General features: G+C 35.6%; 2 protein-coding genes and 1 non-coding gene across 4 annotated transcripts in view; 1 reads left to right on the top strand and 2 right to left on the bottom strand.

Moving 5' to 3' along the window:
• The window catches only part of LOC125670354 (solute carrier family 17 member 9-like), a 960,148-nt gene that overhangs the window by 917,044 nt on the left and 25,392 nt on the right, over window positions 1-17,712 (bottom strand). The window lies entirely within an intron of this gene.
• On the bottom strand, window positions 12,775-16,018 carry LOC125670361 (uncharacterized). Its single transcript, XM_048905477.2, has 3 exons — window positions 15,928-16,018; window positions 13,598-13,783; window positions 12,775-13,474 (listed from the first exon to the last, which is right to left on the bottom strand). Exons 2-3 carry the CDS (start codon window positions 13,777-13,779, stop codon window positions 13,276-13,278), a joined length of 381 nt encoding a protein of 126 aa, XP_048761434.2. The 5' UTR covers window positions 13,780-13,783; window positions 15,928-16,018; the 3' UTR covers window positions 12,775-13,275.
• Window positions 16,085-16,156, top strand: Trnae-uuc (transfer RNA glutamic acid (anticodon UUC)). The gene has a single exon. It is a non-coding gene; the product is annotated as a tRNA-Glu (tRNA).

Genomic DNA, 17,712 nt, shown 5'->3' with positions numbered 1-17,712 from the left:
GAGCGGACAGTATATTCCTATGTCCAGAGTAGATTGACCCTTGACCTTTTGACCTGAAAAACAATAGGGGTCTCTTCTTTTTATAACCAACCCACATATGAAATATCATTACAATCAAGTGAATGGTTCTCAAGATATTGAGCGGACAACTCGTGGTCTACCACATGGGGTTAAGACCAGCAGTTTGACCTTGACCTTTGACCACGTGACCTGAAAATCCATAGGGATCATCTACTTTCTAAGGAAAGCCTCTGTTATCAATTTTGGCTATTATCAAGCAATGGGGTCAAAAGATATTGAGCGGACAACACATGGGCTTAAGACCAGAGGTTTGACCTTGACGGAGGTCAATAGGGATCATCTACTCTCCAAGGGCAACCCTTGTACCAAGTTTGGTAGTTATCATGCATAAGGGTAAAAAATTATTGAGTGGACAACACATGGTCTACCACATGGGGTAAAGACCAGCAGTTTGACCTTGACCTTTGACCATGTGACCTGAAAATCAATAAAGATCATCTACTCTCCAGGGGCAACCCCTGTACCAAGTTTGGTTGTTATCAAGCAAAGAGGTCGAAAGATATTGAGCGGACAACACATGGTCTACAGACCGACCGGCCGACAGTTGCAAAACAAGATCCCCCTCTTTTTCAAAGGGGGGCACAAAAATATACTGTAGTTCCTCAGTGACAATATCTTCGTGTTCTTTGGTGATCAGTTCTTCCAACAGTCTGTTGGAATTCCCATGGGCAGAAATTGTGCTTCTTTGTTAGCTGACCTGTTTTTATATCTTAAGGAAGCAGAATTTATTCAAAGCCTTCGACGCGAGAAGATTGGTTGATTGATTGTATCTTGTATAACGTCCCTCTCCAGAATTTTTCACTCATATGGAGACATCAACAATACCGGTGAAGGGCTTCAAATTTAGGCCTATCCTCGGCACTTACGGCCATTGAGCAGTGAGGGTTCTTTAGCGTGCCACACCTACTATGACACGGGACAGGACTATGAAATTCACATTTGATGCCGAGCGTTTTAACGATGGAACTGTCACTACCTGTTTTCACGACTTAGGTCCGCCGTGGCCAGGATTCGAACCCCGACCTTCCGCATGCAGGGCGAACACTTTATCTCTATACCAACGTGGCGGTGTAGAACAAAAAATATCTTGCCGTGGCCTTCAATTCGACATTTAGATATATCGGCGATGTTTTATCTATTTTAAAACAATAATAATTTTCATTCATGTGTCGATTACCGCCGCGGTGGCCGAGAGGTTAGAGCGTTCGCCCCGCATGCAGAAGGCCGGGCTTCGAATCCCGGTCGCAACAGACCTAAGTCGTTCAAACAGGTAGTGACAGTTCCATCGCCAAACGATCGGCATCAGGTGTGAATAGGCCTAAATAGAAGCCCTTCACCGGTCTTGGTGACGTCTCCATATGCGTGAAAAATTCTCGAGCGAGACGTTAAGCAAGATACAATCATATGTCGATTCGATTTGAACTCGAAATAAAAGACACCACTTCTGCTTCATACTTAGATATTTTATTGAAAGTACATATTAACGGCAAACTAACAATTCAACTTTATGACAAACGGGATTATTTCAGCTTCTCCATCGTCACTTCCCATATCTATGTAGCAATATTCTATTATCATCTGCATATGGTGTTTATATCTCTCAACTGATTCGATACGCAAGAGCTTGCCCTGTGTATGGTCAGTTTTTAAATTGAGGCAGGCCACTGACAAACAAGTTGATGGTGCAGTAATTTCAGCAGTCTCGTTTAAAGTCAGCATTTCGCTTCTATGGTCGTTATAACGATCTAGTTTGCCAATACAACCTTTCATTGGGTCAAATGCTATCTGACGTATTTCATACCGATTGTTTGGCCGTTCTTGGCACACTGATTTTGACTACGGATAACTCCGTTTACCTGATCAAGATATAGGACTCACGATGTGTGTGACTGGTCGACAGGGGATGGTTACTCTTCCTAGGCACCTGATTCCACATCTGGTGTGTCCAGGGGTCCGTGTTTGACAAGCTCTTTGATTTTGTATTGCTTATAGGAGTCATGAGATTGATCATTGTTTGTTATCTTCACCTTTCATGTATTATCACTTCAAATATGGGGTATTTCCATTTTTAAAGAAAGTTCCTGGCCTATGAAAGGTGAAGATAACAAACAGTGATCAATCTCATAAGTCCTATAAACAATACAAAATAGAGAGTTGGGCAAACACGGACCCCTGGACACACCAGAGGTGGGATCAGGTGTCTAGGAGGAGTAACCATCCCCTATCGACCAACCATACCTGCCGTGAGCCCTATATCTTGATTAGGTAAACGGAGTTATCTGTAGTCAAAATCAGTGTGCCAAGAACGGTCTAAGAATCGGTATGAAACACGTCAAACAACATTTGACCCAATGATAGGTTGTATTGACAAACTAGATCGTTAGATCCTATAGTGCGAAACTGTTCCCTGCTACCTTAGAGTGACTAAGTTTTAAAAAAATTATTTGGCAATTCGTATCATTGTGGATTTGGATATGGTAAACTCTGCCGACGCCGACAACGAAAAACAAAATGATTACTGCAAGAACACGATCAAAATACATTTTTTTAAAGCCGCAATCTTAAGACCAGAATATGAAAATGAGAGAGCTATATAAATCCGTACTTGTCATGATTTCTAATAATGTTTTAATATGATTTGGAAGTTTTGAAGTTCAAACAATAGTCGCAATTTTGGGAATTTTCATTATGGCTATAAACTAAAGAATGTCAGCAACAGGGGAGACAAAATGTATTTCCATCAATCATACAACAGAGAATATCTCATCGGGTGAGTATTGACGATTAGGCTGTGGAAACTGATTAAGATAACGATTTATCCTAGATTCATGGGTGTGAAATCATTCAAATTGTTCATTCCACCTGAACGGAATGATTTCAAATGATGCATCCAGGATTTTCCTGTACTCTTTCTCTCTGCATCGGCCCATGTTGGGTTATGATCAATAACAACCTCTTGCATGTCTTGCCAAACGTTACCTTCTTTGTTGAAGAGTTCTCCTACGGGTTCGGTCACGCGCTTGGTTTTGATGGTTGATAGGTGGTTGTTGGTTGTAAGGCTAATATTTGTAGTTTCCCCAACATTTTGTTGGCCACATGGTTTACAGTTGATGAGGTATAGGCAATTGTTGGTTTTACAGGAGAGTTGGCCCAATGTTTTGCAAGTTTTGCCAGTAGTATAGGTTTGGAACGTTTCTGATTCATGGCTATTTACAAAGCAAACAGCACTTGGCAGAGCAAGTTGAAAAGCCTCCATTGGGTAGAGGGTTGTCCAATCTGGCGCTTACCACCAAATCCTTGATATGTATAGAGAGAGAAAGAGAGAGAGAGAGGGGGGGGGTGTCAATTATGCATCACAGTACCCTACAATAAATGGGAAAAAGGGTTTTAAAAATTAAACATACTAGTAATACGTAAGTGCTTTCATTTTGATCATTAAACGTTTTAAAAACGTAATTTTTTAAAATGTAAAATGTCTAATGATCAAAATGTAAGCACTTGCATTTTGCTAGTATTGTTAATTTTTTAACTCTCTCTCTCTCTCTCTCTCTCTCTCTCTCTCTCTCTCTCTCTCTCATATATATATATATATATATATATATATATATATATAAGTAATAGAAATTATCTACTTATTGTTCTCGTAGAATACAGTGGCCCTTTTCAAAAAAAATCTTACGATTAAGATGAAAATTTTAAAACACTGCCAGTCTTTTATAATTCTTCACTCGTATATTTTTGAATGCACAAGCTTGGATATATGGTAGATGAGAACACTGATATTCTTACTCAGGGCACAGTTGCACTCAGTTGAGTATAAAGTATAAAAATGGTTTGTGAACATGGTCACAGGTACACAGATGATTAACAAATAGCATAGGAAAATTCCGACGTTTAAAAATATCAATTAATCCAGAATCCCAATGATGTTTATGTAATGTATATTTTCTTTCTTTCTTTCTTTACGTAGCTTACACTCTGTTAAAGAACAATTAATGTGAATCGCATAATGTCCAATTTTTCTCTCAATTACATGACCGTTTTTGCCAGAACAAAGTGTAACGAAGTGAGTATCCTAAAAGCACGAATTGAATACCTATTCTAAAGTATTAAAATCTAGCATAGGGTTATGTTGTCTCTGTTGGTGAATTATTAATTGTATCATCATTTAGAATTTCAACAAAAATAGATAACGTATTTTATACGGTATTAAGATGGACCCCCAAAAAAATCAGATTTTCTTAAATATATTATAGAATTTATCAATACATAATAGGAATCTTATAATTTATCTATGTTAAGCAAATTGCTGAAATATAATGTTTCATGTATTTCTTGAAGGCAGTGAGCTTTTATTTCTAATTCTTAAACACTCCCTCTAGCCGTGCCTAGAAGATAAAGGGGATTTGCAAGCATATTAAACTAGTACAATCTGTATGTTTTCATACCAACCATCTTATATTTCTACACAAACTTTCTCAATGGGCTACAGCCATCTTATCAGCATCAATCGCATCATCTGGTCAAAAACAACCTTTTTTGTATTATATTTCCCCCCTCATTTATGTATGAAGCATTAAGTAAATATTTATTGAATGTGAAGAAGAGAGGACATAAACAAAAGAGAATCGCACAGGTATTTGAGTAGCTTCTAGCTAGTTTTAAAAATCCTTAATTCTATTTTGAATGAAATGAAAAGAATTTCTCACGCCATTTATCAGCAGAACTATAACAGATCACAGATTGGGGGATAAGAGTATAAAATGAATAATTCATAAAGAGTTTTAAAACAGATCAACACAGTTTACCATGACTTTGGTATAGCATAATGTTATATTGTCCATAAAGGTGAAAAATGTATGGTGTGCAACAGAAACGACAATTCATTTTTATAAGAGAGAGAGAAATATGAAATATTGTTTTTTGTCAATAGTTACAACTTTTTCAGTTAAAAACAGAAGAAGTGGAAATATACAACACTACTATAGTATTAAAAAAGCCTACGTATCTCATTTTATTCAGAGAAGATATGCATTTGAATTTTACAAATTGTAAAAGATAACCTTAAGAACGAAATAATTTGAAACGAGAAACAATTAGATAGAGACTCATCATCCTTACATTTACCTACCAGGAAAAAAATGCAATAAGATTGCTTTTAGCAGACGACGGGGTAACGATACAGACCCGCTTACGATCACGTGCTTAAGAACAGGTGAGCAGGACCCTGTCGTGTGTCTTTTGGAACTCGGCGACCGTTCCATCTACACAAATCTCTCATTTATAAATTGATGTGGGGAGCTACATTAATCTAACGATCTCCCGAGAGAGAAGACTTAAGAGAGTTTCTAGAAGTTTTTGTTCAAAATGAATTGCCAAAGGTGTTTTCATTAATAAAAGTGTTTATAAGTTATTTCTATCAATGTTTTCTTTTGTTTTTAATTTCATAATTGACCTCCCAACATCAAACGACTTCAGAAGCATGATATTAAAGTTCTATGCAATATTGTGATGATATTCCAATACGTAATTGCGGTGGTGATCTCAGGTTGATTCTAGAGTACCAATGCATAATTCACCAGATCAATGACATACATTAAGATAACCCCGGTTGCAAGAAAACGTGCAACTATTAAAGTATTTTTTCATACACATATAGTATATAAAATGTCAAGTTCCGATCTTTTTGCACTATTTGATGTATAGCTAGAATAAGTAAGAAAATCGCTTATCTTTGTGACGTGTAGATCTGTCACCTGTTTAATGTTCATACATGTAACAGGCGGTAAAGCATCATGCGTTTATTCCTGATCCTTACAATTATGAGAAAAAGTATAACTGAGCAAGTTTATATATATATATATATATATATATATATATATATATATACATATGTATATATATATATTATAGTAAAATTCAGATTTATATACAGTTGTATTTTCTATTACTGAAATGAGGTACGTAGGATTTTTGAAGTGTAATATTTTTTCATTTCCACTTCTTCTATTATTAACTGAAAGAGTTGTGAATATCGGCAAAAAAGCAATATTTCATATTTTCCTTCTCTCTTCCCCCATTGCCGTTTCTGTTGCTCAGCATAGATTATTAAGAGTACACACACTGCTTCCTATCACGATAGGATAGGCACTGTAAATAAATTTAGCACTATTTTCTTGAATTTACACTCTTGGACTGATATGTGTTATATATATATATATAATTACGTATGTATACAGGACTGGTGAGGAACTGGGGATTGTCCCCTCCTTCTATACATACCTCGACCGTATCGGTCTACTTGTGATACACTATCAAAGATGACTCAGAAACATTCCCACCGTTGGGTGATTTTCAATGGAAATGACGAATTAGTTAAAACCTATCAGAAAATTGACCAGTACCTTAATTTAACTTATCTGAAATTGAAGGTACATTAATTTTTATTTCACAACTACTTGATGGTACATATCTACTCACAGCTCTGACCAAAAGAATCCGGAAGAAATTCTTGGACAATGAGGGCATGGGACATTTATTTTTTAATTATGTGAAATTGCAACCGCTATTTGAAAATAAAACACTTTTATTTTTGAAATTGCCAACAACTGCATGATAAGATATAGTATGTGGGATACGTCAGCATGCGGCCTGAATATAGAATATCATAATGTTCCTTCAGGGACATCTTATATAACTTTTAAATAAACGTGTATAAGACATGTATAAAACTCTGAAATCTCAACTATGACATTCTTAAAAGAAATGTTCCACAAAATCAAAGTACATTTGATTATTATTTATACCAAATTAAGAGGACACTTAAAGAACTCTAGACCCCAATAAGACCTTTGAAATAACAAAGATTTGAGTCTTACGATAAAAAAAATACCAGCATATGGATTCTCAATTTATTTTAAATTACACCTGTCATCTTTGAGTCAACAGAATTAAAATTTTCTGTAAATGTAAAACAAACAAATGTGAAAATGAAATCTGTTGTAGAAGTTCGTCGAGTTGTCTAATGGAGGAGTCTTGTTTTCTCAGAGTGACCATGGACTGACGACGACCGTGACAGCGGGGATTACGGCCAATAAAACACGGCACCGGACACAAATGGCGAGATGAACGGGTGTTTGTCTGTTGCCTAATCCATTTTATTTCACATGATCACCTCCGTGTCAATTTAACACAAATTGATTTTTGGAATTTTACACTAAGCTATAGGTGCTGGTCAAAGATAGTTGTGTACTTTCGTATGGGTATATAATTGTCTATTAACTCAAATAAAACTTGAAATAGATAAAGATATAATCAAAATAAGTGCATGTTTTGTTAATCTTTACAATTAATTGCTAGAACTTTTTTTATACTCTAAAAGATTGTTTTTCAAGTAGACTGGTGTTGTTTTCTTCCCAGCATGCAGTTTATTATGTGATTTTACATGGGATTTGCACATTCATTCGGAAAATTACAGTACATTAATTTTGTTATACAATATCTATTGTCTAGATAATCCTTACATGGTTTTGATAATGCTTCACATTCTAAAATATAGTGAAAATCATATTATATCTATATCTGTGTGTGATCCACAATGCGCAGTGAGAACGAATTATATATATACAGGTATAATACATGCACATACGTATATATAATCTTTCATTGAGTGGAATACTTGTCCACCCTCCTGCTTCAAATGGAAGTTCTAATTTTCACAATTATTCTTCTAAATTTAAATAGAAACTACATACGTGATTTTCATTATCAAATTTTGATTTAAGTTTAAGAATATATAAACGTGACCTTTAGAGGAATTACATGTATCTCTACCGACAGGCCACTCCTGTATTTATATATAAACATTTCCTTTAACCTTTGTTTTATAGCGGCATGTAGTAATCCATTTGACATTGATAAAACGTCAAAAATAACACCTGAATCTAAAACGTTTTGAATAACAAATCCATGGAATCTTAATATTTTCAACAAACTTATTTCAACTATAAAAAAACAGAGTATTGTGTGACTAAAATCTTTCGTTAGAACGAATATACAATTTTTGTTTTCATGTCTTTTAAATATTTTTGACCCATATGTGTAAATTTTCCACCACAGGGAGCGACAGTCACGCCCTCTATAAAGGTAACGAACCATTCATCGATCCCTTTTTAATGACCTCAAATTTTCAAGTCACACTTGGGTTTTAAAAGCATCTCTACTACCAGTGTGTTTAACTAAAAATAAAAATAAGTAAAATCAAATGGAATGTGGATCAATGTAGATATATATATATATATATATATATATATATATATATATATTAGGGAAATGTTCAGTACGTTACAAACATATTAGTAAGGAATGTCACAAAGGGATTGAATGTTAAGTGCAGTGGTTAGAAGGAAAGAATTGAACATTACAAAGTTACTATTGTACTCTTATGGAGTATGATGTTGCCACTTCATGACGTCACTCTTTTTATTTCATCTGCAATCTATATATAAAAAGTTGGGGTGTCTGGTTAACTAAGTGGTTAAATAACACACTCGCCTCCCATCGCTGTGACCCGAGTTCGATGCCCAGGACCGACAGTCGTTGTATGTGAAAGGACATAATGTGATCACCCACTCTGGTTTCCCCCCACATCAAAGACCCCTTTCCGTAAATATCCGAGCTGACCAGAATTGATATGAAGTGTACAACTTTACTTTTCTAATTGTCGTTAAGGTAGCAGGGGACAGTTTCGCACTATAGGCCCCGGTCAACTTTTTCAAAAAATGGAAATACCCCATATTTGAAGTGATATTACATGTGTAAAAATGTATACAATAATTTTAGGATGCATGTCAAATGTAGCTGAGTGCTTAATAAAAATGTTGATATACAACATGTAGGTGTCACCATGATTCCTAGCATATAGATGGGTGCAAATACGAAACTAAGACACGTGGTCAGTTGCTGAAGAAATTCTGGTGAAAACATGCAGGGTCTAGCAAAAGGTCTGTAGCTGTGAGGGAAGGTGGATGGCCCCATATAAGAGGTAGATTTTTGAGAAGGGCAGATAGGGTTCTTGATTGTGCACAGTGTCGAAATCCCCATGTTTGTACTGTGATGGTGTGGGGGTGGTGCGGATTAGCCCAAATGAGGGAAAATCAAAGCAAAAAAGGGGAATCTGCTCAGAGCATGTTTTGTGCACCAGCACCAGTATTTATAGATTACATGTAATTTAGGGCCATAATTTATTAACTACACTAATATGAAATACAAGTATTGACATAAAAGGGAAATGTGATTTTCCATTAGTCTGTCATAATCTGACTTTGGTGTATACCCCCTATCCACATGTTTCAAAACCAAAGAAACTGTCCCCTGCCACCTAAATAAAGTTTAAACTATCGTATAAAAAGTTCTGCACATTTAAATCATAGTAAAATATTTGGCAGAGGAAACAAAATGGTTGAGCGGAGAATCGGTGATGGAATAAGGAGTGCTTCACAAGCAAACTTTGCCGTCAGAGATTTGGCAGATTACACTGTATCGTATTATCCTGTAATTGCTATGTAGGTGGAATATTGAAGTTGTGTATATGTTTTCCTCATCGACAAGATAAGAAGCAACAGTCAGAGTGCGTCCAAAGGGAGATAACTTGAACGGTTCGTTTAGAGTATTTACAAACATTGATGATAGAAAATGCAAGTCTGACATCCTTCAAACATTTCGATTACGGAGACTTCAAAATCTGTGTTTTATTTCTCTTCCTAGCGCTCTGTTTTGAAATTAGACTTTGTGCAGACGTCATACTCCCCCGCATAATTTTGAGGAAAAGTATCACATATACCTGTATGCCAAAATCTGTATATTCATAAGCAACTTTAGTTAGGTTGTCACAACAGACCTCATCTATTTACAAACTAACTTAAAAATATATATACTCCTTGGTTGCTTGAAAGTTTTCTCTCTTATTTTATTCGATTTATTTTAAAATCAATGTAAATTATGTTGTAAAAATTCTTGAACACCCCACTTCTCGATCCATGCGCCAAACGATAAGCAATTCTTTCCCACTTAGAAATTACGATTTATAAATTACCAGACGTGGAATGTTTCTAACGTTTACACCCTCACTTTCAGAAGGATCTATAACAAGTCTCTTAGGATGAAACTGCCATTCAGAGGACTGAAAGTCCTGCAAAGATGACTGAATGGCAGGGCTCTGTCATTGAGTTTACGGAATGGCATAGTTTTATCCTGTGTCTGCAGTGATATAACACAACACTTGAAATACTGTCATCTCATGGCAATGATTTCCGTAAATTCTAATCTCTAGTGGATATTCGGAATCCCCGATGCGTGAAAAAGTCTATAGAACACGCAAACTTCTTCTTGTCGTCACTCTTTTGTGTCTTAAACATGACATTTTGTAGACTCAAATATTTGAGAATAGAAACTGAGGCCATCCTTAAAAATATCTTCGTTTCCCGCACCCGACCCGCCATTTTCAACATGGGTCGGTCGGTCGGTAGATTTTTTTTTTCCTAATTGAATGTCTGTCCAAAGCATTCATATATGGTTTCATGACAGTGTAGTTTGTTTGATATTCGTAGGATTGGTTAACTATATATCGTTAACCGATTGGTGACTGTATTATCTGCCATAATACTATCCATCTCATTGCGATCCAGCCTCACCCTCCAACACCTCCCAAATGCATCAACATAGTGAAGTTGGAAGTGTGTTGTAGCAACATACATTTGCTCCGTATGGGACGTATGGGTTGTCACATGGTTTAAAAATAAATAAATATAAAAAATAAGGACCATCGTGTACCAACACGTCTAATGACTGTGGTACTGTCTTTTGATGGCTGGACACATACATGTGGTCATATGTCATAAATCATAATTAAATAAAGAAGTAACTTATAAATGAGTAATACAATTGATAAAGAAAATTTATTATAATAATTTTTATTTGATTTATTTAATAATTTTAATAATAATTTATGTTTAATATATTATAATTTTTTATAAATAACAGAATATTTAATATTTATTTGGATTTTAATAGAAGGTAATAATTAGTAATATTAGTAACAGGTAATAGTAATAGGGATGTAGGTATGTATATACATGTGAAATAACTAAAATATATACAGAAAAGAAATAGGGTAGGGTCGCCAAAGAAAATTTTGATAATAGAGTGCTACTAGTTATTAGTTATTAATCATAAATTATGCCATACAACAATTTTGAGATCGTCATTAGGCAAGAATTTTGAGGTCATCATCAGGTGCTACACCTCATACCCTGTACCATGTTTCTGTAGCTAGATCCAGCTAATATAGCACGACATGGCTCCCTAACTCTTATTCGATAGTATGTATTATGTATGTAAACTAAAGATGTATATCGTAATAAAATAATAAAGTAAAAGAAGTTAATGAGTTAGTTCATATAACAAATTAGTATGACATGGACTAAATTAATGACTATATTAATGGCTATAATAATTGATTTTAAAATTAATGTATACCCGTGATATTACAGCATAATAATTTACATATAAACACACATTTACATATGCACAGATATATACACATAATATAATAATAATTGTAATCCATACATATGGACATATCCGTATTCATATAAAGAGAAACGAGGGAAAGAAAGAAATAAAGAATTTTTTTTGGGCGTAAGCAGGATTCGTAACCGCCCACATATAGATGGTAGGCCGTGTGATCTTGAGCCCAACGCTCTAACCACTCGGCCACGGAGTCCATACGTTATTAAATGCCAAAAGTTCATTAGAATGCTGTAAAATTAAGTTTAATATAATAATTATTAATGTTTGTAAATTTATATGTTGTAAGTTTAGATGTTGTAAGGGTTTGTAAGCATATACGATAAGAAACTTTTAGTTATGGTAGTAAATATTTGTTAACGTTACAGTGCTATAAAGATTGCGTATAAATTTATAATGTTAAACGGATTTCGTATAAACATTTAAACGATGAAAGGACGTTTTCCGATGTATTGCTCAGATCTATCTTTCGAATAGTTTTGGTTACGATCTCACGGTCGTCCCTAAAAATTGTGACAGAAAACACGGCGAACTTCGCCATGTTTTCAAATTATGACTGTTTGGTCGTAAAAATTTCTCTTTCGGAGCAACTCCGTTTTTGTCCATACTTTGTGTGTTGGAATTGGCCGAGTAGTTCCGGTTATCCACAGAATTCTGTACAAGGGAAATAACTCCAAGGCTCAAAATAATATACAGAACGATTCCGGTCAAGATCCGGTTTAAAAAAAGAAAAGAACGTCCAATGACCGAAAGAAAAAAAATTCGGTCGCAACGTTTTCACACGGTCGGTCGGGTGCGGGAAACAAAGCTATTTTTAATTTTGGCCCGACTTTGAGAATTTTTCTTGTGTCACCTTTATTATGACGGTCGCTGAGTCTAAATTAAGATTAGGGGAGTTGAGAATATTCTCCAAGACTTCAGAACATTTTCAGACTAAAAAAATGTTTCGTGACGATCTAGGGGAGCTGTAGTTCTGTAGCAGTTTTATTTTCTATCATTGATGCAAGTATAGATTTACAAATGTACGTGATTATTGGTGAATGAGAGATATATATGCGCGATGATACTGATATAAAAATTCTATCTGCCAAAACAAAACAAGGCAAATTTATATTACAACATTTAATACATTCAGTATTGTATACAAGTAGTATATCTAGACAAGAAGAATATCAATCTCTCACCAGAGGGCGTGAAGCTTGCGTATCGCGCCCTCTGGTGAGAGAATGGAGGAATATATGAGGTAACAGTTATGATTATGCTACGTTATTATTAAAAATAATGGAGTAAAACATAATAAAAGATTCTAAAAATAATCAAATTTGAAAAAATAATGCGTAGAAATGTGCACAATGTCAAAAATAAGATACATGTTAAATATATAGATGTAAATATAAAATGTGAGAGAAAACTTTGTATCGGATTCAATATCATATAGCGGTATATCATAAATATCATTCCTTGAGCAAACAAATAAAGCTTATGTTACCATTCATACCAACACAACAAGTAGTTTTACATTTCAGGAATTAAGTCAAATATGAATACTAAAGGAGGTACATGCAGATCTATGATATGATGTAAACTAAAGTGTAGAGGGCTGTGAAACTATCCAAGGTAACTAAAATAAACCAGAGCCATGGCGATAACAAAAACTACTAAGAATTTGTGGACGGTATGGAAGAAAAACCACGAGAAGCTCCGAGAGTTATGAACCACATGAGGACCTTCAAGGCATCCGTAGATGGCAGCTAGCGTTAGCGCTAAAACAAAGGCATCCTCCCAGCGACCAACAGACCAAAAGGAGCTGAAATAGGGATGGTATAACTCTTTACATGTGATAATACTTTTCTTTCGAATTTATAAGCAAATAGATCATAGATGATCTACCATTGTCCAATTAGCCTCGTTAATTTCCATTTCTACTTACTCCATGATAAACTTGACAGCAATGACTAGCCCGGCGTCACACACAATGGCGGCTAGCATGTAGCGGTCCCCAGTCCTACGTCCCCATGGTGAGTGGTTATTGTACCAGAATGTACTGACCACTTCTGCCAAAATACCAGCTATTATCATAGACAAACTGAATTGGATTCTCAGTTCTGCCATAATTCTGAAAAATGTACAGTATCAGAATTAGAAAGGTTCAGAAAATATATTGCATAATATACAAGTATGTTATCAAGAACAAGCATCACATCAAAGGTAAATAAAAGGGGTGCAAGGACGTCCGTCTGTTCGTCCGCCTCTCTATCAGTTAGATAATTATTGTAAGATCATAAAAACGTTGCTTGTGAACAACACTGAGTCATGGTGATTTCGTCATTACGATCAACGTCACTGGCTATTTATCTATTGGATATTTACTAAAAGAACCAGATCTATTTTAATATATCATTTTTGCAGAAATTTCATTTGGCTATATTACACAACTTTTTAGCAGGCTATTATATCGGTTGGGTTCGAATTTGGCCAGTTGCGTATCTCAGGTTCAAACCCCCGATCAACGATATCTGTTGAATCCAGATTTACGCGGTGCAGACAGGTAGAGCTGAGGTAAGAACGGCTCAGAATTACGATTAATGATGAATCAGGTGTGCTGGTGGTTTAAACCCAGCTTCATGTATTTGAGTGCAGTGGACAGGCTTCATTATCATCTTGTAGACGGATTAATTAGAAGAGAACAAGTTGTTAGAGACAGACCTAATTTCACGTATCATAATGATACAGATTTTATAGACATATTTCGACTTAGCAAAGAGCCTGTTTTGTCTATTCTAAACTACAGATGAATATTGATGATTTGGGCGATTCATCGGTCTCTCCATTGAATCAACATCTAATAACTTTGAGATACCGATATTATGCAACTGGAAACTTGTTATCAGTAAATGACGGTTTGTTTGAGGTACACAAATGTGCTGGGTCGAGAATCAGGAAGAACATTTCGCATGCAGTAGCTTCTTTGGACAATAATCATATAAAATTTCTTGGAAACAGAATAGAGTGCTTATGCAACAAAGTAGCATGCCTGGTGTTGTGGGACAGATAGATTGTACCCACATTCCCATTATTTCTCTAGGACGGGATAATGCTGAACTGTTTAGCAATAGAAATGGTTATTTTTCTAATTAATGTACAGGCAATCTGTGACCACGAACTCTTTAAATGTGGTACAGTGGCCCGGCAGTACTCACGACAGTCGAATGTTTGAGAATTCTAATATTTTGTGCGAAGTTTGAGAAGGAGAAATAAATGGAGTTTTTCTTTAAAACCGTTTTGCTATCATTGTCTTTATTCTCAGTGATATCCCTCCTGGAATCAATTGATTCCAATAAACGGTCTTTTCTCATACAGTAAAATTTGGAGACTTGCAATTTTTGGACATCCTTCTATTTGTACAGTCGAAAGTTTGGATCTGACAGGTAGTTTTGAAGCGAGCATTGAACGGAATATTACATCTAAGGGTATCAGGAGAAGTCGTACCCAGGAGAACTCGTACCCAGAAATTTGGGTACTCGGTACTCGGGTGCGAGTTCTCCTAGAGAAGTCGTACCCGGGCCCAATTTCTGGGTACGAGTTCTCCTAGGTACAGGTTCTCCTGGGTACGAGTTCTCCAGAATTCCATTTAAGTAGGTAACTCCAACACAACCAGCCAAAACTAGTAAATTCGACTCCGAAAATTTTCTGGATCCACCACTCGTGACCACAGCATCTTTTATTCCAAGAAAGATAACTCTTGATTATGAAATCAAACAAAAAGAAATGTGGAAACGTCCACGCCCCTTTTCATATCGCGGTTAAAGTTAGGAGTGTTGAAAAAATCAATTCGTCATACAAATCTATTTCTATCAAATCAAATATGAAATCATTGTGCATTGTCTAAAAATTCAATGCTTTCAAAAATAGGCCTATTGGCGATCGAGATTCCGCAGAAAAATTCAATATAGAAACAGATACGACCGGATTCCCAGTACGTACCCCGTCGACACAATGAAAACAACAGAAAATCATATTGAATATCATAATGTTATAAGCTACATTCTAAAGACTGAAGTTTCGTGTGAACCGTGTACTTCAGAAGAACCCAACAATGCAATGTTTTGTTTACATAGGCCTATAGGTTTGCAACGCCAACGGTGCACTAGCCTTACCTAGATCTAGACAAATATCTAGAAATGTGAGCCAACGTTACCATTCCTCGTAAACTGCATGTAATATTGATACTCAAAGATAAAGTTATTGCATGTAACTCACCTTCGTAAACGTTGTCAATTCTAACGGTTTCAAAAATTAACTTCAGCTTGTTCGTATTGTGCGTGAACTAATTTTGGTAAACCAATGAAAAGTTTCCCGTTGCAGTTAGGTGATTGCCAACAATTTGTATAACTTTAAACTCTTTATTAGTATGTAGTCCGATGTGGTCTAGTGGTTAGGATTTCTGGTTTTCACCCAGACGGCCCGGGTTCGATTCCCGGCATCGGAACGACATTTTTTCTCTCTCTCACTGCGAGAAATCTGAAGATTTTTATTTTGTTGTAAAAATGTGCTATTAGTTATATGATAGTTTTGTATGTAACTTTAACTATAGTCATTGATAAGATTTTATCAAAATAAAGATTTCGGTTCTATTGAATATAGGCCTAAAGCATCATAAAGAAATAAATTTATGTACAGGAAGACAATAAATAATGTGATTTTGCTTCATTCAGAGCCTTTGGGTAGGTTTTTAAACACAAATATTAATTAACAAAAGCTTATAAACATTTTTTCTGTCATTAAAATAGTAAATCACAATATTTTGCAACAATTTTTTTCCTTGAAGTGACGCGATGTCCTCGTTGAATTCTGTGTGTGTGTTTTAGACAAAAATTATCCAATCCAAATTTTATAGCTTGACATTCTCTCAGAACAGATCTTTTTCATTCATTCTTTATTTCCTCCATGTGGAGATATTGCAATATAAGTTAATATACAATTACATATACATGAATATTACATTTTGAACAGACATACAGTGTATATATATATATATACAAACAAAAAGAATATAGAAGAATAAACATATATACACTACCCTTAAAGTATGTGATGGATAGGGGGCAGATAACGGCATGGTGTTTGACAGCTAGGGAGGCGATACCTGTAACTGAGCCAGAGCTCTCTGGTAATGCGCAGCTGCGCTTCGAACAAGATTGAAGTTAAGTAAGCGGAAGGTTTGATTATTGGTTTCATGTATTGTATACCGCCCCAGAAGAACAAGAAACATTTCATTTTCTGTCAATCCGCATAACTCTGCACATAGGCGTATGTCAAAACAGTTTGTGATCACGTTCCACCAATTGTTCCTAATAATTGCAGTTGCAGGACATGCGCAAGAGGAATGTTGAAACACATTAGAGAAAGACCTTCCACAAAGAGAGCAATTTTGGAATTGGTCCATTGAGCACGTATTGGTGCACAGTTTGCATATGAATTTGCAGAGTTCAATTTCCTAGTAGTTTTTTGCTAAAAACCAGATAGACGACGGTTTTGAGTCTGAGAAAATTTGTATAAAGGAAAGAAATTCACGGTCGTGCAACATTCGTATTTGACGCTGAGATAGATGCGAGGTCATGACTCTACCACGTACCATATTCTTCCAGTTCAGCTTCGAAGGGAAGGATCCATCCTCCAGAAATTTCCATAAATGGGAAACAAGATCATATGATTGGAGAGTCTTCACAATATCGGGAATAAAACCAGAATGAACATCGGAGAGACTGTACAGATAGGAAAAAAGTTTTGCGAGAAATATTGACTTCGTTAATGTTTTTGGATTCAGACGACATAATCTTCCAAAGAATAAAAGTTTCCGCACGTCAATTTAAGCACATATGGGTACAACATTGAAAAGTGATTCGCACATACCTGACCTGCATAACTTTGGTAAATGAAGAGGGTTTTTGCAAATAAAGTGTTGGAATGTGTTAAGTCGAACTTTATCAACAGATGACATGTTGCTCCAAAGTTCACATCCATAAAGCACTGATGGTAGTACGA

Source organism: Ostrea edulis, chromosome 4 (assembly GCF_947568905.1).
Source record: "Ostrea edulis chromosome 4, xbOstEdul1.1, whole genome shotgun sequence".
Classification (NCBI taxonomy): domain Eukaryota; kingdom Metazoa; phylum Mollusca; class Bivalvia; order Ostreida; family Ostreidae; genus Ostrea; species Ostrea edulis.
The sequence above is the reverse complement of the archived record's forward strand: the minus strand, read 5'-3'. Positions and strand labels throughout refer to the sequence as shown.

Bases quoted from the DNA above. Each gene is read 5' to 3' on its own strand.
- LOC125670361 (XM_048905477.2), bottom strand. From the start codon at position 13,779: ATGGCAGAACTGAGAATCCAATTCAGTTTGTCTATGATAATAGCTGGT. The intron at 13,475-13,597 runs GTAAGTAGAAAT...TCCCTATTTCAG, and splicing joins GCTGTCAAGTTTATCATGGA to CTCCTTTTGGTCTGTTGGTC.